The sequence below is a fragment of the Pseudorasbora parva genome, chromosome 24 (genome assembly GCF_024679245.1).
Source record: "Pseudorasbora parva isolate DD20220531a chromosome 24, ASM2467924v1, whole genome shotgun sequence".
NCBI classification, from domain to species: domain Eukaryota; kingdom Metazoa; phylum Chordata; class Actinopteri; order Cypriniformes; family Gobionidae; genus Pseudorasbora; species Pseudorasbora parva.
The window spans coordinates 11556561-11582873 of record NC_090195.1 but is presented as its reverse complement, the minus strand read 5'-3'; the positions used below and the strand labels follow the sequence as shown (position 1 = coordinate 11582873).

Genomic DNA, 26313 nt, shown 5'->3' with positions numbered 1-26313 from the left:
GGCTCTGTCCACCCAGTCAGACAGAGGATGTATGTCACAGAGAAATGATCTCAAACAGAGCAAACAAAGGACAGAAGCTGCAAATTCAACACAATACGTGCACATGTTTGGCACGGAAACATCTTGATAGTATATCATTATCATATAATGGCGAGGACAAGAAGTGAAGCTGTCTGCATTGCTATTTTTGTAGGCCTCATGTAGCATATAGGGCATTCAGTCGGATGAATACCAGACACAGTCAATGTGTATCAGTGAATAATATCCAGCTATATTTTCACTAAACAAAAAGGTTGACGAAAAACTGCTCACGGTAGGCTTTACAGTGCGACATTAGCATAAACACTGTCGTGCAGCCACATTAGTTATACAAATAAAGGCTTAATGGTTGACCTATACATTGAATACACGTTTTAGCTTTACATGTTTTAGTACTATTATTTTTACACAATCATGCCGCATAACCAGGAACTCAAAACGAATTGCGTATTAATAAAAAGCTATTTTTCTAGCGTTATTATTTCATCAGATGCTCGAGGACAAACATATAGTGCAGCAGCTTTGTCTTTAAAACATTTATAAAATATTTGTATTATTCCTGATAACAAAGCGTCCCTAAATACATCCAATTATAAAATCTCTCATAATAAGAAATCCTCCGTCCATCTCTGTTCAGTGCGGGGTTTTTTTCTCGGTCAGGTGCATCAATAAGAGCTCCCATATTTCCCCTCCATCGTTAATGGCGAGATGCTGAACATATTTCACCCTTTGTAAGTCAAAACATCTCACTGCACTGGATCTCTCCACTCACCCGCAGAGCAGACAGGTCGATCTCATCCAGACTCCTCGCAGGAGAGTCACTCGCCATGATTATGTGTTATATTCAACAATATAATGCCCGAAATATCATGAATACAGACGCCGAACTGATCCGTGTAATACACCAAACGGGCTGGATTGACTTCAATCGGACCAGATGAAGCCCCCGGATGGTGCGAAGTCGCCGTTCTTCGCGATTCCGGGTGTATAAAACCGAATTAGCTGCTATATGAACGCATATGAAGGAGACATCTCGCGCTGGTACCGATGATCTACTGCTGCACGAGTCCAAAGCACCAGCGCGCACGAGTGAACGTGAATCAGGGCTCGGCAAGGCGGTGAAGGCGTGTCAATCACTGGGGTTTCTAGGGCGTGGTCAGGGCGAGAGGCGGAGCCAAACTCACAGTAGTTTAGAAAATAAGGGCTACAGCTACAAGGTGAGTTAACATACTTGACAAATTGGATATTTTAAACAAGCAAAATAACGCTGACTCGACGTTGAACAAAACGTTAAAATGTCATGTAATTGTAACCATAGCACACTTCTCCTCAGAAAATGCATTATTGTTGTTGTTGTGATTGTATGCATGTGTTGAGCAGCTCATGATGTGTAAGACCAGTCATAAACAGGAAGCCATATTTCAGACAGACAGACAGTGAGCCACAAACAGCACACTTCCTCTCACCTTCCGTTTATGTAAGCAGCGCGATTTATAAAGCACCTCCTCCCCCCACACCACCTTCCTCTCGCATTTGTCTTGGCAGAAAACATCCTCTATGACACACTCAGTCTGTCATGATGGCAGTCCCATTGAATGTTATGAGCTCTATCTATCTATCTATCTATCTATCTATCTATCTATCTATCTATCTATCTATCTATCTATCTATCTATCTATCTATCTATCTATCTATCTATCTGTCTGTCTGTCTGTCTGTCTGTCTGTCTAGCTATCTATCTCACAAATCAATGACAGTACTACAGTGAATAGTCTGCCATCTAGCGGTCGAAGTCTGAAATTATTTGGGAATATATGCAAATGAATGGGAATTTAAATTATTCTAAAGGCATTTTTTTGTGTGTTGGATGGGGGAAACATAAATTATAAACTAAATTATACTACTTCATGCAGATAATGGAAAAAATACAGGCATATGTAGTCTTAAAACCGTTTGTAAAAGTCCATGTTTCCCCAGTGAATCCCTAGCATTCAGCCAGTGTGAAGCCTCCCTTGCGTAATAGCTTTCATCTTATCAGCACAGACTCTGCAGTGCTACATTTCTCTCATTCCTTTTTGCCTTTTGCCTTTTGCTACAGAACAGCTTTTGTTCCCCAGTGACTTCTGCTTGTAAAAACAGGCCATTTTGTGTGTGTGTGTGTGTATTTGAAAACCTGATTGGGTTCTTGCGCATCCAAGTGCTATCTGTTGCAACAGCACTATTAGCATTAGCATTGCCTGTGAGAAAATGTTTTGTGCTGACAATGCAGTCAGCCCCATTGCAGTGGTTCGTCCAATAGCCTGTCTTTATGATAAGATCCTTTGTATTTCTGTGGCTTAGCCTGATCACATTTCATGCCTTCAAACCAGATTTGCTCCCATTCATCATTGTCATTATTGTTTAGAATTTGTCTGAAGAGTTGAGGAAAAGGGTGGTGCATCTTTCTTCCCCTGTCTAATGAACAACGAATTAACTAATAGTGTTAGCAGAACACAATCGGTCACAGTCTAGTACACATATCATTAAAGACTTCGCTAGACACGCGTATGTTCTGGGATATTTATTAGGATTGAAACCCGTGGTTATGCAACATATCCCCTGTGGATTCCTGTGAAGAATGAAGTAGGTTAATCAGACCTAAATAGATTTTTGAAAGCCTTGTGTTGAATGTAATAAACTACATTAAAAATAGAGTGAAAATACATTAAGGAAAAGGAAGTTATGTTTCAAGGATATAATTAAAGATTTAAATAATTACAACATTTTTTCTCATTAATGTTTACATCTTTCTTCCACACCCTATCTTAGGAAACTTTAAATGACCCCATGCTTGTTTGAATCATTGTACCACACCGTCTTCCTGAGTTTAAGGACGCACATAAACACATGGTCACATTTAACATGATAAATAGAGGTCTTTTTTAAACTGTACCAAGAAAGCTTACTTACAGGCACACATATCAGGATTTTAGAAACAAAATGTTCAGACATGCATGAGCTTGAGCACAGGACAACCTGCCTTTGTAGTAATCCTGCCCTTTATCTTTCTTTCTCAGATAGAAATTACACTTTGTGTTTGGGCTTGTTCTCTACAATAACAGAGACCTGCTTAAGGCAAACTTTAGGCCAGTTACCATTGTTTCAAAAATATAACATTTACATGCTGAAATGGCAGCTAACTTGATATCAATTTGACAGTGAAATCGAATATTTGTATGTAGGATCAAGAGGTATCTAAACTCACTCATCAAGTTTTATAGCTTTATAATTGCAGTTTCTCCCCATGACAACTCACAAAGTGATATTTGCACTGTGTGAGAGGTAGGTCAAAGGTCAGGAGATTGCATCAGGGACTGTTGCTCAGCTGTAGCTCATAGACCACAGTCTGCAGGAAAGATGACAGCTGTACATATCCCAAAGAAACAAATGCACACACCACACACACCCACACATACCACAGAGACAGTAAGACAGTGTTCACACATTCAGACACACACCCACAGTTGTGTTTTCATGTTTTATGGTGACTTTCTATAGACAATGTTTTTTATACTGTACAAACTGTATATTCTATCCCCTAACCTTTTTGTATTTTTACATTTTCAAAAAAACATAATCTAGTCTGATTTATAAGCAGTTTTCTTGCCTGGTCCTACCAGACTCTTGTACATTTCATTTGTACAGAGAGTCTGCCACTCTGTTTTGAGAAGTGTTAACAAAACCAGAGAATATACAGCAAACCCAGACAAAGTTTAAAAATAGACTGAAAAAAAATAATGAACGCATTTCTCATGTATGAAAAGTAAATGCACACATGAGCGGCAAATTCGCAAGAAAAGCTTGTCGTGTACTGAAAATTGCTATAAAAAAAAGTTATCCAATATCCTAGCTTTTTATGTTTTAGAATAAATTTATCAAAACATCCATAAAATACTTCTCAGATGAATTTTTTTTTAAATAAAGTTGCATCAAAATTGTATTTAACAATTGTATGGATTTGAAATGTAGAGATGCGTTCTGTTTTAATGTACTCAGGTGTACCTAAAATAAAAAGTTTAACATACATGATTGTGGCTCTTCATTTCTTTTTAGTTACCCATTTATGTTCACTGTTCTTTTTCATAAATAAATTTAGTATTTGTATTAAATCTATATTCATTTGAGTTGAATCGAGAATCCAAAATCGAATCGAGAATAGAAATTGAATCGATTTGAGGACTTGTGAATCGAAATCGAATTGAATCATCTGAATCGATACCCAGCCCTAATTTTGAATATTACCATTTTTATGGGGACATTTTGGCGGTTTACCTGGACGAATGGACAGACGGACACACACACACACACACACACACACACACACACACACACACACACACACACACACACACACACACACACACACACACACACACACACACACAATATTCCAATCAACTATTCATGTAGTAAATCCCAAAACTCTGACGAACAATAGCTAGACAGATCCACTTCAGTAGTGTGAAAATCATTGTTTAATCTATATAACATCAATTCACATATTTCATATACATTCCAACACATATCATTTGTGTTTTTGATAAATATTTTGTGCAAAAAATGCAATTAATGGGGAAAATGGTAAAAAGACAATGAGGAAAAGATATAAAGAGAATAGAAATCAGTTCCTGAACTACTATAAAAGTGGAGACACACAGTCAACAGTGCTAACATTAAGTGCTTGGCTAACAACTGTTAGAGGTTACATGCTGCAAATTTATAATGCAAACACCCATGCTGCAATCTTTACAGTGACGTAAAATGTTTGTAGTTGACTCTAAAGTACTTGGAATGTATAATGATCAACAGTTTCGATAAGAAGTTCTTTAGAGCTTCAGGCATAGCATGTTTTTACAGTATACTGTACTATGTAGACAAATAATTGGAATAAAACTGAATACTAGTCTGTACTCTCATGAAACCAACTCAATTAGTTTGGTCATAATAGACAAATGCTTTGGTGAATTTCAGTTCATACCTAGCATCAAGTACACAGTAAACTAATAAGGCCACCAAAACATGGCAATTCGTAGCATAGGAAAAATAACAATTAATGGACCATGTCCACTATCACAGACCCATACATCTTGAGTTATAGTACACAAGGAATGTTTGCACTTCAGAAATGAGAAAAGTTACACAGACATAAGTTGGCACTTAAATGCAGAGAATAATATTCAGTGCGTGTTACACGGCACAAAACCATTCACTAATGATGATGGACAAGAATCAATATATTAGCATCCTTCTCCTGCAGCAAGGACACCAAAAACTTCACAAAAACATCCATTTCATCATCTTGTATTGGACTTGTGAGGATAGTTCATAAAAAGTTAATTGCATAGTGTTAGAATATACAAACAATCAAGTTTCGAACAGGGATGAAACAAACCAGTCTGATGTCCTTAATTCCAGATGGGTAAACAACCGATGGCTGACTCTCCTCCAGATCTCCTTTTCGGTCTCAGAAGTGTCCGTTTTATAATCAGAGAGATGAAGTCATTCCTGGTACGTCTGCTAGATTTGCAGTTTATTTGAAGTCTGGTAATGTTGAGAGGTTCTCTCATGTCCATACTTCCATGGGCACCATGGCTTCTTTTGAACCGATGGGTGGGAGAAGGTTCTGCTCGCTGAGGAACTGGAGAGGGAACTGGACCAGGAAGCCCCGGATCTTCTTCAGCTCCTCTTGAGCACGGGCAGGGTCCTCCTTCTCTAAACCAGGCTTTGAAAGGTAGCCATCCAACTCCATAATTGCTCGAACATCGCTGGACGGCAAGCAGCGGAAAACCTGGAGGAGATGGAGAAGTTTCAGTCAGGACATGAAAAGCAACTTATTTATTTTCTATATATATGGATAGAGACAGACAGACAGACAGACAGACAGACAGACAAATGGTTATGCAAAAAGACGATGCAGAAGAAGAAATTGTGTGTAAAAAGGTTAAGCTGACCTTCTGGTAGATAGTTGCATTCCTGGATGCTGTGGTCATCCACACCTCTTTATAAAACTGGTCACTAATAGGGTCCGTCACATCAATGCTTGGGTCAGTGTTGGCACCTAGAATCGTCCTATTGATTTCAAAGGAAGTAAAAGACATGTTTAAACCCTATTTGCATGTGTCTAAAATGCCAAATGCAGCAAACGGATTTGAACGAATCCTGAACCTGAAACACTCTAGCCGCAGACTCAATCCAAAGCGTCCAGCCTGATACTCCTCACCGTCCATGACAGATTTCACAGTCTGGATATCCTCGTAAATGACGGCCACCTCACTGTCTCTCTTACCCAGCATGCTCCGGTCATTGATATTGGCAGAACCTGATGGATGCAGTATACATTTCGGATTAAGATAAAATTAGAGAAACTGCTTTTAGAAATTAAATAATTGACATTTAGAATGCAATACTTCTTCTTGACTGAAAGAGGAGCCCTTTACTCTCTATTTATTTTAAAGGTGCCCTAGAATGAAAAATTGAATTAACCTTGCCATAGTGAAAAATAATAAGAGTTCAGTACATGGACATCACATACTGTGAGTCTCAAACACCATTGCCTCCTATTTCTTATGTAAATCTCGTAAATCAAAAACTCAACAGAAAAAAAAGTGCTTCTCAACATAAACCCAACCATGACGTAAGCGTTGTGGATCATTTATATGCACGCCCCCAACATTTGCATCTGTCCAACAAGCCGAATCTACTGATGGTAAACAAGACACTCGAAGATAGCAAAAACGGCTCTCATGACACATGGTTGAGGTTTATTATAATCGGATACCACAAAAAATCGTTCATTTGTTCGGCCCATTTCAAGCAAGCTTCACTCAGCGTCTTAAACTGAAGAAAGGGGCAACTATATTAACTATAAGCAGTAAGTAGTAATTTATCCACTTATTGACTGTTTAAACAATTTCTGATTAAACTGATAGTTTCTTAGAGAGACCCCATTGTCTAGATGACGCAAGAAGCTAGTACAGTAACAATAGGAAACACCAAGTACCATACAAAACTAAATAATGTGTCTAAAGACAAAGGTTAATATTATTTTGTATTACAAAATACAACAGGAGATACTTTGGTTACAGATCGTTCACTCAATCCTTCTAGCAAACGTCACCTTTTCCACCATATAAGTTAAAACGATAGTCAATGGAGATTGATAAAATGCAGCTTACTTGTTTGTGTTTTCAGATCGTCCGTGCGCGAGAGAGAGCTTGCGTGCATATTTGCCAGATATGACATGTTTATGTAAAACCGGAGTGTATACGGGTTTATTTTTACAGAAAAGCTGTTTGGGGGATTTAAATTACTGAAATCTGGCAACCGCACGAACGCGAGCTCTTTCTCACGTGCGGATGATCTGAAAACACCAATAAACAAGTAAGCTGCATTTTATTAATTTCCATTTGAGATGTTTTGCTTAGTTTCATTTAGTCGGTCTGTGTTCTGTCAGGATGGTAAGGACTCACAAGCCGCTTTACTGAACTGCTGTGAGCTGTTGAAAGAAGCCAATCAGAGCAGAGCTCAACATTAATATTCATGAATCTTCCAAATAAGGCAAAAACAGAGCATTACATCCAAACAACTATTTATAGGGTTGTAAATGGACCTGTAAAACTGTATCTGGACAATTTTTGCCCTTAAATAAGCCACATACCCTCTATGTAGATATCAGAGAACAATTTAACAGTTTCAAATCATTCTAGGGCACCTTTAACATTTTTACTTCACATTATATAACAGCAGAAGTTTCATGATTGCTGCATCATTCCTATGAGCACATGTGCATAGATAATACAGTCATTATGTGTTTTTCCTATCTGAAAATTTTCTATTTTCACTCACCAATGATGACGGTGTTGTCGTCTGCAATAAGCATCTTGCTGTGCACATATATCAGTTCAGTCACCAGCCTTCCCTCCAGCTCAGCGTGGGTCCTCAGACCCCCAAATGAGATGTAATTCATCCACTGATCCCCCACTGCAAAGACAGAGACACAGCAAATGTTTTTTTCTATTTTTGTTTTTTCATAAATTGTTCTGTTTTCATTTGATATTTACACAGTTTAAAGGAATAGTGCAGCCAAAAATTACAAATCTGTCATAATTGTCTCACTTTCATGTCCATGACTTTTACTTCTGTGGAACATGCAGAACAACGTGATGGACAATTCCGATCTGGCATAACATTATGACCACCTTCCTAATATTGTGTTGGCCCCCCTTTTGTTCCTCAAACAACTCTGAGCCATCAAGGCATGGACTCCACTAGAACCCTGAAGGTGTGCTGTGGTATCTGGCACCAAGATGTTAGCAGCAGATCCTTAAAGTCCAGTAAGAGGTGGGGACTCAATGGATCAGACTTGTTTGTTTAGCACCTCCCACAGATGCTCGATTGGAATTTGGAGGCTAAGTCAACACCTCAAGCTCATCGTTGTGCTCCTCAACCATTCCTGAACCATTTTTGCTTTGTGGCAGGATGCATTATCCTGCTGAAAGAGGCCACAGCCACCAGGGAATACTGTTTCCATGAAAGGGTGTACATGGTCTGCAACAATGCTTAGGTATGTGGTACATGTCAAAGTAACATCCACATGGATTCTAGGACCATAGACTGTAAATAGGACCCAAGGTTTCCCAGAAGAACATTGTCCAGAGCATCACACTGCCTCTGCCGGCTTGCCTTCTTCCCATAGTGCATCCTGATACCATGTGTTGGCCGCCCATGACGTTGTAGCCAGTTCACAACTGTTCCTTCCTTGGACCAGTTTTGATAGAGACTGACCACTGCAGACTGGAAACACCCCACAATAGCTGCAGTTTCGGCGATGCTCTGATCCAGTCGTCTAGCCATTCAAATTTGGCCCTTGTCAAACTCACTCGCCCATTTTTCCTGCTTCCAACACATCAACTTTGAAGACAAAATGTTCACTTGCTGCCTACTATATCCCATTAACAGGTGCTGTGATGAAGAGATAATCAGTGTTATTCACTTCACTTGTCATAATGTTATGCCTGATTGGTGTAAAGGTTCAGTTTGAATAAATTAACCAAGTGAGGTCTGAAAATCATTTCATGTTTAAAATCATATCTTAGATCATTATGATATGTTAGATCGTTTTGACAGAATGTGGTAATAACGGAGTGGTTTGCTCTGTAATTATTCTGTCCATTTCCACCAGCTTAACCCATCTGCTTTTGAGCCAACTTGGACTTTTCGCATGCATTTTGAAACCGCTAACTTTGCCGCCACTTTAGGAGCTCAATAGAGGCAAAAGTAAAGGTCCTTCCTCTATTTAGTTATACAGTCACTCTAGAATAAATGTTTTACCTTCATATTTTGCCTCTTTTTAAAATATATTTTATATATAATACTGGTATTTTCTCAACCAGTTTTATTTGAGCAGGGGGACATGCAGTTACACAGCGCACAACAGCGTTTATAACCATGCCAGACCAACTATGCACCCACAGTTCGAGCTCCTGCATTTTTAGAGAGTAGCGATATGTATCTGTATCCATGTTCGGGACACCGCGGGAACGCTCAGATCCAGTGAAGCTGCAACAAAACACCAACAACGTGCTGGATAATTCAAGCACAAAGAGAAACTTCACTCCTTCCTCTCTCATGGTGGGGTAATAGATGCAAGCTGAAAGGTTGTGACACTGCAATGCGTCTCAATGCAAGTAGATGTTGCACAATAAAAACACACAGTGCCGACTCTCCAGTTCACAATAAGGTCTTACCACAAGAGTGTGTCTTTTATTATGAATTTTCTTTTAAGAACCACAAGAGGGTGCTGTTGTATTTTAATGTTCTTAAGGCCGGCGACCCCTAGGGGTCAGGTTTTGGCTGTTTAGCAGTCCTTAGCCCCTTAACTACCCCATCTGACTAAAAAAAGCATTTTATTTCAATGAATGGACAGAATACTTTTTTTGAAAACAACATATAAATTGCAAATATTTTATGTTTTACTCCGGCCGAGCTTCTTTAATGCAAGAAAAAAAGAGCAAATTTGTTTGACAATGTATTATAGTCTATTTCAAAGTAGTTTTGGGATGTCAAGTCTAAAGGTTTATAGGTAAAAGGTTAGCATAGCAGGAAATACTTGTTTTCTTGCTCTTGTCTGTTTGAGTCTGCTTGCTCCACTCCTTTGAGACTGAAACCCATCAAACAAATCAACAAAGCCATTAATTTTTTAAAACGGTAGAGATGGAAATCAACACAGGTCTTTGAGTTCCTGCACTGCATCGGTCTACCACAGGAACTTCACAGAACCCCCAGAAAGAACATCTGGTTACGGTACAAGACTGAGTCAGATCTTCTGAAGAATTACAGACACATCCTGTACAGATTAAACACTGGTGGGTATTTATATATCTTAGTACTCACTTTCTTTCTTCAGCTGTGAGATAATGGAGCATTCTCCTCTGATCATGGTCCTGCATAAACATGAGAGTATTAAAAATGGTACAGTCATTTCAGAGATGAACACATAAACAAATTCCTTCAATTATAGAACACTCCCTGTTTAAATGATAATTGATAACTTCAGGCAGGAATAATATTTTATAGGTATATCTAAGAATGTTTTGGATTCAATACAAGCTAAGCGCTACTGGAAACATTTGAGGAATTCTTTGGTCAGTTACCACAGAAAATCATTTTGAAATCCATAGTATATTAGACATAGTATAGCCACTAGACATTTTCGATAATGCGATTTTTATCACGATAATGAATATGCACGATGTTGTTATCGTGGGCACTTTAAAATATCGTAAATAATAATTTATTAACAATTTATAATTTTTTTATAATGCTCTCAAGAATACGTCGCCCATTAACCGTATAAATGCTCAACACCGCTGTATTCTGCGTCAAAGGGAAGCGCTCAGGTGTAAATGAGAATCACATGAACGAGTGAAGGAGACACGCTGCTGAAGTGCCGCTCAGTGACAGCAGAGGGCGCTGATGAACTGCAAAATGCAGCGCTTACCCCGGAAACCCGCAAACAAACAAAAAACGCGTGTAGTTTTTAAAACAGCCATTTGTTTTTTGTAATCTCAGTGTTGTTCATCACAGCACCAAATACTTAATACTTAAAGACTTAATAGGCTACTTATTTTCAAACTTAAACATTTTTATGTTTTAATCTGGACTAGGCCTACAACATGCCCTAATAATTAGAACAGTTCTAATTATTTGTTATTGTTCAGTAAAACTTTGAGACAAAAACTTCATTAGTTAACATGTTAATTCATTATTACCAAACTGACAATGAAAAATACTTAGAATTAGTACTAAAAAATTCTAAAGAATTAATCATTCTAAGTAATGTTAATTTCTTAGTTACTGTTAAATAACATTAAAATCAAAATCAAAATAACTTTTTTAATGGACCTAAGATTAAACTAACAATGATCAGTATTTCTTAACTAACATTAACAAAAACATTATATTTTCTGTAACAAATGCACCTATTGCTCAATCTTAGTTAATGCATTAAATAATGAGACCTTATTGTAATTTGTTTGCCTACCTGTTGTTCTTTATAGCCTAATTATTTTGCACTTTAATCTATTTGAAAATTGTACTTTTACAGCTCTGAAAAAAATCCACATTGATTTCTCAATGTTAAGTGGTCTCTTAATTTTTTTTCAAGAGCTATATATATTTTTGGTGCATTTTTGTATTTAAACATTCAGTTATTTTTGTTCTTACAAAAATAGTTCTTAAAGCTGTTATGCTATGGCAACACTTTTTTTAGCAACTTATTTCAATACCGTGATAATATCGTGGATCGTGATAAAACTTCAGCAATTAATCGCAACATGAAAAATTGATATCGGCACATGCCTAATAGCCACAAAACATATTAGACATCTAACGTGACAAGGTGTTATAGAATGATTTTCTATACTATGTCTGTATAGTTATATTTAACATTTCAACATTAATAGCATGAGGTATTTTCTGTGGCATTTTGCGAAAAATGCTGTCAATTTCCTTTAAATGATCAGATTATTTTACACATTGTGTGTCTGTTATTGACTGAAATACATGTGCAAACATATATTAAATTAAAGGGGCCATATCACATTTCATTTGTTTTTTAGAAATATGTTATGCTAGGCTATGACAACATACTTTAAACTTTCAGAATTTGAAACTTTCTGTAGTCAAAGAAGAGGGAAATCATTTTGTTTATTAGTGCCAGGGAAAAAATAATTGTGTAATATTATTAATTTACAATTAATTTTGTAATATTTTCAAGTCTCTCATACTTGCCAAGGCTGAAATATTTGATCAAAATACTTAAAACAGTGAAATATTATTACAATCTAAAATAACTTTTTTTCTATTTAAATATAGTTTGATGTGTAATTTATTTCTGTGATGTAAAGATGAATTTATCATCATTCCTCCAGTGTCACATGATCCTTCAGAAATCATTCTCATATGTGGATATGGTGCTCAAAAAAATAAAAACATTTCTTTAGAATGCTTTGATGAATAGAATGTTCTTTTGTTATTTAAATTTCTTCACTGATCAACTGCATCCTTAACTGAATGAAGTATTTTAATAGATGCATGCATGTATATATATATATAAAGGATCGTAATATTAGTGTTACCTGTAATTGAAGTGCATGACTGCCTGTATGGCACTGCCCCCCCCGGTGTTGATATCCCCCTCAAACCCGGGAAGCAGTGGTGTCACCACATACACACGGTACTTTTTACCCTCCCTGTGAATCACAGAAAGAACAAGATTACATGTCACCTTTGAAGCAAGGCAGATCAATAACAGAGATGCTTTGCCAAAGTATGGCCTTATACAGTCTATTTATCATTGCTGGCTATTCTTTTACAAATGAAGAATACAGTTTAGTCCTTAGACAAACAATTGTCTCCTGTCCTATTGATTTACAAGTGTTTCATTAAAGAAATAGTGTATCAGTATGTGTTATAGGTGTGTGGACATACAAAAGATAATGGGTGGTGGACTGGGTAAAAGACAAGCTATTGACTGCAGCTCACCGGTACGCTTTTATGATCCTCTTGGCGATGGCGTCTCCAATTTTATTGTGAACGATTTTGTTGTCGGCGCAGCTTATGAAGAACTGGTTCTAAAAGAGGAAACGCACAACATGAGCCCAGTGAATGGCTGCTTTAGGACATGCGGTATTTTTCTTTATAGCTAGAAAAGCCACAGTCTCTGTGGTTAGCAACCAATACATCCAGACTATTAGAGGGGATAATAAACAAACTGAAAATAAGTCCTTTGTGTCACACCTCTATGTAGATATAGTGTTTGCTGTTTTCAATTGCGTTGACGTAAGCCGTATGAATCGACTCCTCGTGGTATTTTATACCTGCTGACCAGTCTGAGGCGGATCGTAACACCTGAGTAATGAGAGAATAAGTCAAAGAAAGCCGTATGTGGGATTTGTCTGTAGGAGGTCTGATTGGAATATTGACGTTTATATCAGTTTACCTGGACATTAGTCTGGGAGCACCCAGGGACCTGATACTTGAACTCTGCAGTAGTGTGAGATTTAGGGAGGAGGTACGGGTATGACAAGGATCTGTATTTGGGCTTCATGATCTGAAACAAGATGGCAATGCAAATACAAACATATTAAAAGCCACGCTTTAGGATATTAGCCAACAGCACAGGGGTTGACATGAAATACTTGTGGGAAGTGGAAATAGCTTGTGGTGTAGCATGTAAAACAACCGAAACCAATTCCTTTTAAAGTATTATGCATGCAGCTTTGACCCAATATAAAAACACTGTGGAATAGTTTTACTTTATTATAAAATTATTTGAATGGACACTGGCCAGTTAAAAAAACAACAAAAAAAAAAACACTTTCCTTTGCATTTATATACATTTTATCTAGATGTTCAGAAACCAAGTCCATGGACATATTCTGTATCAACTATCCACATAAAAACAGAACATTTTGGGAGAAGGCATAAAGACATATGGCATTAAGACATGCCAATATTGATTTCCTCACCTTTGTGAAATTCCAGCGTTGAATGAAATGGCGTGCAACATCTCTGGCTGCTTTCCCATGAACCACTGAGGCAATGTCATGCCAAGGCATTCTGGGAGTTATGTGCCTGTCAATAAAATCTGCAAGAAGACCATATTGCAGGAATAATTATATATAAATACATGAATACATTCCATAACAATTTAAAGTTTTATTTAAAATTGTAAACATTTTTATGAATACTTATAATTTTATATTAATTAATTTATGTATTATATTGTATTTACATACATTATATGAAGATGAAAAAACATGAATATAAAAACTTTAAATGCTGTAATGCCATTGCGTTCACCATCAAAAGGTTTATCCAACTGGATCCAGTCCTTATGCACAAAGTTGCAGTAATCTTTGCCATGCCAGAACCGGGTGTTACCCATCAGGCCAATAACATCCGCTGGCAGATCTTGTGCTGCTTCAGTCTCTAATAAAAGTGACACAGACAAAAGAAAACAACAAATTAAAAAAAAAAAAACTACAAACAAGAGTAAAACTTTTGTGTTTTCATAAAATCATGCATCAAACTAAAAAACACACTCAAAACTACTTTTTACGGAACATGTTAAGTAAACAATCCATGCTTTCACACCCCTAAGTTACTACGGCATCAGTCCAAAATAATACGCATGCTTGGAATCTGCAAGCATTGGATATTCTGTGTCTTACTCATCAGGAAGAGTCTGCAAGAATACAATGTGACTGCTGAAACACAGCAAACCACACAGTGCTCTGTGTGCCCAGAGGGTTTTGAGAGGTTGCCCGCTTGACATGGATGATATTTTTGACTTCTAATAAAATAGTTCTTTACAACAAAATGGTCAGGATCAGAATTAGGGGCAGCCTCTCATAGATTGCACACCCGAAACATCTCACCCAAGCCTGATTCTTACTCACCACTTGGGCACAAGCAGGAGGGCATGGACACCCTCAGCTCAATCCATTTAAGAGGGATCAAATTTTGGTGGCTGCAAATACTATTAGAAAAACCTAAAGAAAAGGGGGTATCTTTACAACCTGGATAATCCTCTTAAAATGTGTGGTGTGTGGAACATCTGAGTAGAAAATGATAGAGTATTTGAACATAAAAATAGATTCTACTCAGAGTATTTGAACATAAAAATAGATTCTACTCAGAAATATTCATTAACACAAGTAGGCCTGTCGCGATAGTCAATAAATCAATTAATTGCACGATTAAAAAAATGAGCTTGATAATTTTCATTTGCATGCTTGTTTGTTTTCCTCGTCTATCTCGTTGACTGCGCGCGCGCGCCTCGTTTGGGCGGTGTTTATACTCGACGCGCAGACCGGATGCCGGTGTGATGAGACGTCATGCTTGGCCAGATTCTCCTGGAAATCGTGCTTCTTCGGTTGCGGAGCTACAAGGGGGTAATCTAGCGCTCGGAAAGCGTTCCACCCCTAGGGGCTGCCATTGCTAACCAAGCCATCACCTGCTGTTAGCATCCCATTGACTCCCATTCATTTTTGAGTCACTTTGACAGTGAATAACTTTACATCTGAGACGTTTAAAGATTCCATTTGTCCATTATTTATTTCTAAAGAAATACGACAATGCATAAAAGGCTCCGTTACCTTGTATCTTACACTATCGCCCCGCAGAAGCTGTTTTTGTAAAAATAGGCTAACGATTGCGTCATAACCAACGCGACTCTGTCGCACAGTTGAGAAATTACCGTATAGACCTGAGGAGACGCTCGCAGGCAATCTTTTACTGTCTATGAGACAGTCGGGGGGACGTGGAGACAAAGTCTGATAAAGTCAAGGGGGAAGAATGGGGAGAAGCCCATAGTGAGCCAAAAGCAACGGGAGAAAATATTTAAACAACGTGATTCAGCTTTCACTTTCCACAACTACTAGAAGACCTACAGCTGTCAGACAGGAGGCTCACGTCACATCTACGTCCTCAAGCTCAGTCTGAGCCTGCGCAGTTCGCTCAGCCATCAGAAAGTGAGTGCCCCTAGGTTGACTTCATTATTTCGCCATTGACGTCAATGGGGTCGCTGTGTCCATTGAGCTGCACGCAAAGTTACAAAATTTGACGTGCACAGCGCCAAATCGAAATTGGGTCTCGCGCACTCCGCGTTGACGTTATTTTTTGCCGCGCTCACCCTCGCGCTCACGCAGGCGCGCAGAGTATAAACGAGGCTTAAAGCTACACTGAAGTTGGCAGTTTGATAAATGCAAGTTAATTCTTCAGTTCAATCTTTGTGTGCTAAAAAGGCACACGAGTTCCTGTAGAGATGGCAATACACACTCTCCTATTTTGCCAAATAAATGAAAAGCATTTAATCAATATGTCTTCTCTCTTTCTGTATCAAAATCTCACCTAGCTTTCCTCAGATGGTCAAGTCAAGTTATTTAAGCATGATTACAAGATATAACATTTATTTTTTAATGCTGTATCCTAAATAGTTGATAATTAAGTTATATATCATATGCTGAAGTAAAATTCTGGAGTGTTAACGATTCAAAAAAAAAAGAAAAAAAAAGTACAGAACAGAACCATGGGTTTTGTGAATCGTGCCACCCCTAATATGCACCTCATCTGTTGCAGTTTTCATGCATTTTATTTATTGTTTTTGTTCTTTTGTTCATTTATTGTAATGATTTATTGATTAATGATGTATTTATTGATATTTTAAATGTTTTCCATTCTCAGTATTAAATAGTCTTTAGAAATAAAAGTTTATTGATCTTTGAAATAAATGTACCTGCATTATTGTCATTATCATCATTTTAGATCAAAATGGTCTCAGAATGACAATATTATTGTTTATCGCAATAATTTCTTGGCCAATTTATCGTCCAGCAAAATTTGTTATCGTGAACGGCCTAAACACAAGTAGATCACATCTAATCCTCAAACTCCGGTTTCACAGACAAGGCTTAAGCCTAGTCTCAGACTAAAATGCATGTATTAGTATATATAAAAAGAGGTAGGCATAGATACACATTTTAAATCTAGATTAAAATGGTTCATCTGAATTCTGCCGAAGGCTTTCACAATGTGTGTGCTACCCTCTCACATACGTTACGCTAGAGGTGTAAAGGTACAGATTGCTCACAGTTTGGTTTGTATCTCGGTTTGAGGTTCACAGTTTTGGTACGGTTCTGTATTTACTATGTTCAGGGAAAAAAGGACTACTGTCAAATAAAAATAAAGAAAATAAGAACAAATAACTTGAATACAAGCAGCAGCACAAACAGGGCCGGCTCTAGCTCTTTGGTTGCCCTAGGCGAGATGGAGTTTTTTAACTCCACTCACTTTTATCGTCTCTAATTCAGCACATGTCTGTTTTCCTAGGCCTACCCCTAACCGAGAAGCACTTATTATTAAACACGTTCGACGCTTTATTTCCACTTTTCAAACATTTTCTCACTTTTAATTAAAAATATATGCCTTTCCAATTTGATATGTGATGGGAAAAGGGAATAGAGCGAGTGTGGCAAAAGGCAGGATCGAACCTCTGATCGATCTGCATCAAATCTTGATGCCATGCGTCTTACCACTACACTACAGCCTCTGTAAAGAATTAGGTGAACACAGCATATTTGTGTATAATGTAAATAATATGGCATCTTTCATTAGGCTGCGCCAGTAAAAAAAAAAACTAAAAAAAACGAGAGGCCGTATTTATTTCCTTCCGACGCCCACGTAGAGAGCGTTTGTACTTTTCATAAATAACATGCATACGTTATCCATATTCATAACGAACTGGCCTTTTGATATTTAAATGACATCCATGTAGGTTATTGTAGATTATTGTCAGTGAAGTTATGTTTGCAATACGTATAGTAATTATGTAGAAAACTAGCAAGTGATAGCTTAGTGACAATATTAATAATATTTAGACAATAAATATTAGTTGATAAGATTGATACTAAGTAATTTTATTTTGTTTGACAACTTATTGGCTGAGATAAGAAGACTAACCTCTATACTGGGCTCTCTTTCGATTTTCTTCCTTTCTTTTTTTCTCTTTTTCCGCCCCTGTGCATCCGCGGGGTTTAGACGCCTCATTTTTGATGAACGCGCAAGATGAGCATTTGCCTGACCTTACGCCTGAACTAATAATCAATAATCACCATCAATTCAATCTAATAATCAGGTTGATTAGTAATAAAACGTGTGGCTGAGGGGGCGCCCTATGATGATCATGTTTAATGAACATTATGTTGTATTTCGCTTGTTCCGATTCAATGGGTAGTAATGGGTGGCACTAGAGCGCGCTCGCGCCCCTAACACAATTGTCGCCCTAGGCAATCGCCTAGCTCGCCTATAGCAAACGCCGGCCCTGAGCACAAATATATGCTATTGATCAAATATGCTAATAAAATAATCCCAAGGAGAAAATTAGTAGAGAAAGTGAATAAAGTAATCAAATGTAAAATAATTGCCTATTTCACTGTTTAAATTAAAGATGAATCCTTATTAAACTTACACAAGCTATTCAATCAAGAGCAGTGAGTGATGTCCTTATCTTTTGTCTGACATTAAACAGACAGCAGTAAAGGCTACTGCCCCTTTAAGACCTAATGCAGGGATATGAGTCATCTTTCTCGGCTGTATACAGTTCACTAAAGGCATATACAGAGTACAGACTATGCCTGCGCGGATACTTATCAAGATGGAAATGTTGACATACTTTTTGTGCGAGTTTGTCCATTCAAGCGCAAGACTTAAAAGAGAACTCAATATTTGCACGCTATGAGACGAGTGCGCGCTCTCGGATGATGCACAGAGATAAATCTTCTCTCAGCACGCGAGTTATCATTCGTGACTTCTGGCTCTATACACAGGTGATGACAGTGAAAATGACTGCTCATATTCTAACATACCACAGCACTCGCAGGCATGAACCATTTACAAAGAGAGACCGTTTTGCCCACGTTTTTCTTTTATTATCGCTGTTGTAATGTATCACTGAAAAGCCAGCATGTGTATCCATTGACAGAAACATACATAAAGCATTATTTTCAAGTTACAACCCATATAAAAGATGCATCATCAGATGCAAGATGAACCGCGGTGCAAGTGCGTGCCGGCACCTTTTACAAGGCACCCCTGCTCTCATCAAACGGCACTGCAGGGTGACGCGGCAACGTGGTTTGGAATTGCTGCTACAGACCCAGCTCCCAACCCAACTTTGAGAATAGATTAACGGCATTTAAAAAAAAAAAAAAATGATCGCCCAATAAGAGTCTCATGTTAATGCCAATAACAGCCCACCACTAATAATATTATATATGTGTGTGTGTGTATATAAAACCTTTTTATTACCGTAAAATGAGCCATTTTCTATATACATACACAGTTGTCCCCCCTACAGTGAAATCACAGTTTTGCGGCATCATGTTTCTGTAGCCCTAAACGGACAAACTGCTCTATAGAGCGCTAGCTACTCTATTGTCTACGACGATTATATTTTTGTCCTGTGTTGGCCATTGTTAGCCTGGTCTCACCAGACTCTCGTACATTTCATTTGTACATGGAGTCTGGCCACTCTCCACTGACAAGCATTTATTTCTGCAAAGGCAGGTACTCTGTTGAAGTTAAAAAATATTGGATCTGCCCTTAGCCACTATGGATCTGCCATAACCATTCGCTAATGTTTGATCGTGACGTATGTCATGCGCCCCTTGCCCGTTTCACACATAAATGTGCACTTGTGCGGGCCACCTCAGTGATAAAACCATAGGATAAAACCAAAAACTCGTGCATTCGGATTGTGATTTAATCACGCCACGGTGGAGGGGAGAGTTTTGTGATCGGGAACGCGGTGCTCACGTGGTCCGTAACATGATTGTATGCTGTAAATAAAATGTCATATGCTTGGTATTATAATAAATGCTGCTATAAATAATGGACCAATTCAAATGTTTACGTGCTTTTATTTTAATTTAAGTCTAAAAATGCATCCAAATAACAGCAAAGCACAACCGTTGCTCTGTAGTGGTCAACAATGATGTTTGTCAAAAGCAGTAGGTAACTCAGCCAGGGATTTTTACGCGAGTGGTGGGAAACGGACGGCAATAAAATCACTGACTAGCCGCTGTAAATGATGGCAATACCTTCCGACCCCACGAGGAACAATTACCATCCGAATAGGTCTTCAGCAAACTCCTTCACCACTAACGGAGCGAGCTGGAAAATCAAACTTTTCCCAAATTCACCCTGATGGGGAGGAGGGCCACCAAACAACCCCAGCAAAGATGGTTATTGCTCCGGCTTTGGATATTTGGTAGCGGTGCCACAATGGAATGAATGGATTTGTTTGCATCTTTCTCCACCGCCATTACTGAACTACAATTCAAACTAGTGCACAAAATCAACGTCAACGTTCTCAGCCACTCCCTCTGTTCGCTGATTGGACCGGTATAAGTTTGTTCCGAGAAAACCTAAAAATACACCCCAGTCCCAGACGTAGTACTGAATGAAAATGAAAATTGAGCGGAGGTACGTAGGAGGGCAGAGCCAGCACAATCATTTGAATATACTCCAGGGTTTCTACTGATACAAAGTCATATGCCAATCGCTGAAGTAACCCTTTAAAGGTCTAATCCCAGCTTAATACTAGCCCTGTATTTGAAACCAGGGCCCTCATCTCATATCTTAAGCCTCAACTAAAACCTTAATGATTCATGTTTTTTTTCTTTTTTCTTTTTTTGCACTTATGGTAAATGCTGTAAATCATTGCACAAGATGGCCAGGTCAGTCATATGAAAGTGCTGCCAATGGGCATTACAAAATCATCTGTGATAACAGCTGAATGTGGGAGTTTAGGTCTGTAACGTGTCACTAGTCTGCATTCGCGAGTGTTCAAGAGACGGGGGCGTACTCACTTTCTTCGGAGCTCTCGGCGCTGCTCACGCTACCTGCAGACGTCAGCCCGTGTTTTTGTAAGTGCCTACGGATGCTGAAACGGGTCTTCCTGGTCTTCCCCTGTCCTTTTAGTTTTGGCTGGTCCAATGTGTCCAAACTTTTGCCATTTATGTGCACAGCGCTGGGCCCGTTTGATGGAGCAGCCATTGCAGGAGAGGCTTCAGAGGCATTCTGTGACAAATAATAAGTCCTTAAGTTCAAAGTAAGTATATCAGATCTGCCTCCATTTAGTTTGCAACGCCCAACTTCCTATGATCTAATCAAGTCCCGGCAGACAAAATCAAGAATGAGAAAATATATACAGCTAGACTTGAAGCGATTTTACCAGTATGTTGCAATATGTAAGAAAAGACTTTAGCAGCTTTCATTTCATGCTGAAGAACCAAAAATAAAACTAAAATAAAAATAAAATAAATTAACGTTATGTCATATTTTACTAAGCATATTTAATAAAATGGACAAAAACAAAAATGAACAAAATTAATAAAACAAACTAAAATGAATTTAAAAAAAAATCAATTTAAAATATGAATAAATACTATAATGGTATATAAATAATAATATACCATTATTATTAATAATATACCATATCCAACCTCTGCAGACACAGGAAGAGTCCTGGTGACACTTCCTATGTCAGTCAGCCGATGCTCCTGATCATCCCAGCGTCCGTACGCCAAGTCAATGCCTCCCACGAAAGCCACTGATTGGTCAATGACTATAATCTTCTCATGATGCGCCCACAGGTACACGGAAGAGGATACGTGGTCAGGGTGCCTCATTACCTGAGAAGAAAAGAAGTTTGTTATTGGCAAGTCTTTCCTTCTCTTTGTTTCTTTGGTGCGGCGCAATGGGTAAAGAACGTAAAATGGTTGCAAATGCAACAAAAACTACAATTTTGATTAGATCTCATATTGTTAGAGTGTGAGTGCAATAATGAACATGTGATTTCTGATTAGTGAACGTGACTCAGTTGAAGCGGTTCTTTTTAATGAGTCAATTAGTGAATCAATTAGAGCAGTTACTGACTCCTGACTCATTTTATGATTATGTCACTGTAGGTTTGTTCATATGACAATGTTTAATTTACATATTCACAACAAAGATTTGTTATAATAAAATATACAATTCAGGGAAGAGAAGATATTGTTAACACAAGTCATTATTTTGGGTTTTCTCGTCGCTTTATAACATTAAGGTTGAACCACTGTAGTCAAATGGACAATTTGAACCATGTCTTTACTACCTTTTGGGCCTTGAAAGTGGTCATTGTATTGCTGTTTCTGTGGGGTCAGATAGCGCTAGGATTTCATCAAAAATATCTTAATTTGTGTTCTGAAGATGAACGAAGGTTGAATTTGAATCAACAAACTTTGTTTGAGTGACCAGTTAGAACCATAATCATTATTTTACTCTTTTTCTTTTCTTTGAAACAGCCAGACATTTTCTTTCAAAACTATTTATGTCCTTTTATTAATTAAACATTTTAAATGGCACATATACATTCAGGATCAATAAAGCCACAGCATCAAATTGGTAATAATTTATATGAAATGCAAATATTTTTACAAGAAAATTCCCATGATTTTCTCTTGACCTTTTAAGATATATTTTTTTATATATTTTCCATGCCTGAAAATCACAACTTTAAAATTCCAGATTTTTCCATGTTGCAATGATTATCCCCATTCACAATGAAACTTCACCGGTTTAAAATTGTGCTCCAAATACATATTAAACATCAAATATGCTTGCATTCTATTTGGACAGAAAAAGCACTTGTATTGTAACATCTAGTAAAGACATCAGTATTCTTACGTCAGAAAGCCCAACATAGTCTCTGTTGTCTCATATTTCACAAGAGATGATTCTAGTGCTCTCAAATCGATTAATCATATTCAGTATAAAAGTTTGTATATATAATAAATACTGTATGTGTCTGTCAGACATGATTAATCACGATTAATCTATTTGACAGCACTAGTCGATTCATGAACTGACTAGTTTTTTTTTTATCTCACCTTGATATTGGGGTGAAGTTGCAGTAGTGTTCGTTTGCTATATTCGCTGTTTATGCCGAGAGCCAGTTCCACTTCCTTGTACAACATCACAAATATCCGCACACCTTTTTGCTGCAAGAACAAATAGTTCTTGATGATCAGTACTGAAAATCCACCAGTCTATATTAATATATAACCAAGAAAACAGAAAACACCCTGGAATGTAAATTATTACATGAGAACAGTGAATGGGAAGGTTTTATTGCTGGCCCTGGTGCAGTAAAGCCACTGATGGATGGGCTATCACCACAGCTATGGGTTGGATTAACTCACCGCTTGCCGTTTCAAAATGGAATCGAGTCGCCAGCGGTTGCCCTCGACGACAGGCCTCTTGAGGAAGATCTCAGGGCTCAGCCTGCATTGACACACAGCAGTGACCTCATGAGCAGAGGAAGCATTTGTAACATCAAATATGCATAAATGTCTAGTCTCACGTCTCACTGTCGCTTACATAATTTCAAATGTATTAAGCTAGAGAGAGAAGTACACACACACACACACACACAACAATCTCACACTTGCAGGATGTCTGCCGCGATGACTGAGTGATGCTGTAACACAGCACCAGGCATCTGTCTGATGAAGGTAACAGATCTGTTTGGCCATTGCTCCCAGCTGGAGGTGCCCTCTTAGAGGGTGCATACAAAGTATACAACCATCTTTCTTTCCCTCGCTTTTTTAGTACTACCTTCCTTTGGGCTTTCTCTAAGTTCATGACCTCATTGTTATGACAGGTCAAAGCAATACATCTATTAGCAACAGTACACTGTGATAGTCACTTGTTGCAGTGTTCAAGGTTCTCACACTTCTGGAGCAATAAACTTCTTTTGTGGTTGCTGGATAAGGATTTTTAAAATGTTTAATTAAAACAATTAAATAAAAATAGATTAAATACAAAAAAAATAAGGATAGGATTGTTAAAAAATGAATAGACTATATCAAATTATAAATACAAAACAAAATTCAGTAACAATTTATAAAAAAAAAAAAAAAAAAAAAAAAAAAAAATATTTAAATTATTAATAATAAATACAATTAATTAATTGTCACATTTTCACACCAAAAAATTGTTGACCATAAATTCAATAACATATTTCCCCATGACTTTTTAAGATAGTTCATTTTTTAATGAATTTTCACTGGTTTAAAATTATACTACACATGCATATTAAACATCAAATATGTGTATTTATGTAGTTTTTTCATTGCACATTCATTTTCTATTTGGACAGAAAAAGCCATGGTTGTGTGACGTCTGGTTAGGACATTGATATCCTAAAGTCTAAACCCTCTAAGAAACTCCATTTCCTGCTGCCTTCCTAAAACTGGGCAAGTTTATTGATTTTCTTAGAATTTTATTGAGGACAGAGAAATGTATGATAGGGGCTTTATCTCAACATACCACCAGTCAGTGATAAAGATCTCCTCCTCTGCCTCTTCAAGTGCATTTGCCACATCCTCCATATACTGCTTCCCATTCACATACCTGAAACACACACCCAATCCATCAAATCATTAGTCCCGAGTTCACACTCTCACTGTCTCAAACTTAATTACATATTTTTCATTATTCAAAGAACAAGCAAGCTAATAGGGTTTAATCCTGTAACAATGAACAACAAATCATCTGCCTAGACCAGCAGTGAAGATGCCGCCCTAGATACCATCTTGCTTCTCCAAAGGGTCAAAAGAGGATGGAGTCTATAGTTACACTTTCCCTCTCATTCTCTCAAGTTACTCCAGTTAAACAGGCTTCGCCTGAAGACACAGCAGTAGACGGCTAAAGCTTTCACATGTTTATCTGTTCTAGAAAACCGAGTAGAGACCTGCTTCTGCTAGCTAGATTATTTAAATGCATCAAATGAAAATGTTGTGAAAAATTTAGAAGCAAATAATAAATCACTAAATATAATATCAATACAAAAGGTAATATAATTTAAGATAAAAATTTGCTTCAGTTTGCTTAGTAAACCCAAATTATCATTTAATATAAAACTAACACTAAAATTTATCTTAGTAAACCCAAATGATCCTTTTTTAGGACAGCTAATACAATAAGCTACAATAAGCTTTAATTTGTTTAGTAAACCAAAATTATTATTTTAATTATATTATTTTTAAATAAATAAATGTTAATATTATAGTAAATGAATGAATGAATATAATATATAATATAATATAATATTATATAATATATTTAATACTAAAGCTAAAAGTTTAGTCTGCTTATTCAAGAAATAATATAAATCAGTAATGCAGTCTAATATAACAATTATATATTATAAATCTAATGCTAAAAGTTAGTAAACCCACTTGGTAAACCCAAATTACTTCCTTGCTTAGTTGAACATTTTAAAACTAGAATTTTACATTTCCTGAAGAATGTGAGCAGTTCCTGTCTGCATATAAAAGTTGTTGCCACAGAGTCAAGGCTTTGTGGCCAGGTTGCCATGGTTTTGCAAGGTGGTTGATGATTACAACACAAGAGCCCACTCCTAAGCATCTATGATATGATCTTTTTAGTCATAGTATGCACGTAAAAAAGCAATAATTACCATTTAGATGGGATGTTCTTCTGTTCATTAGCAAAGGAACCAAAGCGGTGATCCTTAAGGAAATTGCTGCCATACTTGCGCACAAAATCATCAACTGCCTGTCCCCACCAGCGGGCGTGACGGTAACTTGTGAACTTCAGCACCAGAGTCCTTTAAGAAGCAGAAATCTCTTTCATTTTATCAAAAAAATAAAAAATAAAAAGTATGGTGCATGTCAATTGAATTTTGCCTTAATGACCATGTGATCTACAGTTCACACACCTGGACAGACTGTCTATGCGGACACCGTGCCTTGTCTCAGTGTCTTTAGTGTCCATTTTAATCCCGAACGCCTTATCCATCAGCAGGACGAATGAGATGGCACCGCTGTCTGGCTTCATGAGGAGCAGGGAGGAGTCCTTCACCACCATCCACCTGTAAAGACCAACAGTAAGATATTAGAAGATGGAATTTCTTTAAAAATCATCTCGAAGTTTTTAATCACAGTGATTATTTTGAGATCCTATAAATCTGAGAATGAATAAAACTACACTCTGACCGTTTGGACCAGCGGTAGCACATTTTGCTGTGGCCACAGCAGTTCAGTCCAGGAATACGGTGACCCCCTGACCTTTTGAGAACCATACCCTCTCTGGGAAGAAAAAAAG

The 26313-nt window shown here is 37.5% G+C and overlaps 2 protein-coding genes across 7 annotated transcripts in view; both read right to left on the bottom strand.

Annotated features, from left to right (window-relative positions):
* tnikb (TRAF2 and NCK interacting kinase b) overlaps nucleotides 1-1162 on the bottom strand; it is a 66863-nt gene extending 65701 nt beyond the window's left edge. For all 5 annotated transcript variants that reach the window (XM_067435353.1, XM_067435354.1, XM_067435352.1 and 2 more), the window contains exon 1: nucleotides 812-1162. In XM_067435353.1, the coding sequence (XP_067291454.1) occupies nucleotides 812-868 (57 nt within the window). In that variant the 5' untranslated portion in view covers nucleotides 869-1162. The remainder of the gene's footprint in view (nucleotides 1-811) is intronic.
* Nucleotides 1163-4535: 3373 nt separating this feature from the next.
* Nucleotides 4536-26313, bottom strand: part of pld1b (phospholipase D1b) — a 41259-nt gene continuing 19481 nt past the window's right edge. For both annotated transcript variants that reach the window (XM_067434952.1, XM_067434951.1), the window contains exons 8-26: nucleotides 26205-26297; nucleotides 25928-26080; nucleotides 25667-25816; nucleotides 24514-24597; nucleotides 23385-23466; nucleotides 23073-23183; nucleotides 21648-21836; nucleotides 21012-21222; nucleotides 14443-14571; nucleotides 14109-14227; nucleotides 13580-13690; nucleotides 13378-13488; nucleotides 13123-13211; nucleotides 12717-12830; nucleotides 10471-10520; nucleotides 7924-8058; nucleotides 6244-6397; nucleotides 6030-6147; nucleotides 4536-5866 (exon numbers count right to left, since the gene is read on the bottom strand). In XM_067434952.1, coding sequence (XP_067291053.1) covers nucleotides 5642-5866; nucleotides 6030-6147; nucleotides 6244-6397; nucleotides 7924-8058; nucleotides 10471-10520; nucleotides 12717-12830; nucleotides 13123-13211; nucleotides 13378-13488; nucleotides 13580-13690; nucleotides 14109-14227; nucleotides 14443-14571; nucleotides 21012-21222; nucleotides 21648-21836; nucleotides 23073-23183; nucleotides 23385-23466; nucleotides 24514-24597; nucleotides 25667-25816; nucleotides 25928-26080; nucleotides 26205-26297 — 2428 coding nt within the window. In that variant the 3' untranslated portion in view covers nucleotides 4536-5641. The remainder of the gene's footprint in view (nucleotides 5867-6029; nucleotides 6148-6243; nucleotides 6398-7923; nucleotides 8059-10470; nucleotides 10521-12716; nucleotides 12831-13122; nucleotides 13212-13377; nucleotides 13489-13579; nucleotides 13691-14108; nucleotides 14228-14442; nucleotides 14572-21011; nucleotides 21223-21647; nucleotides 21837-23072; nucleotides 23184-23384; nucleotides 23467-24513; nucleotides 24598-25666; nucleotides 25817-25927; nucleotides 26081-26204; nucleotides 26298-26313) is intronic.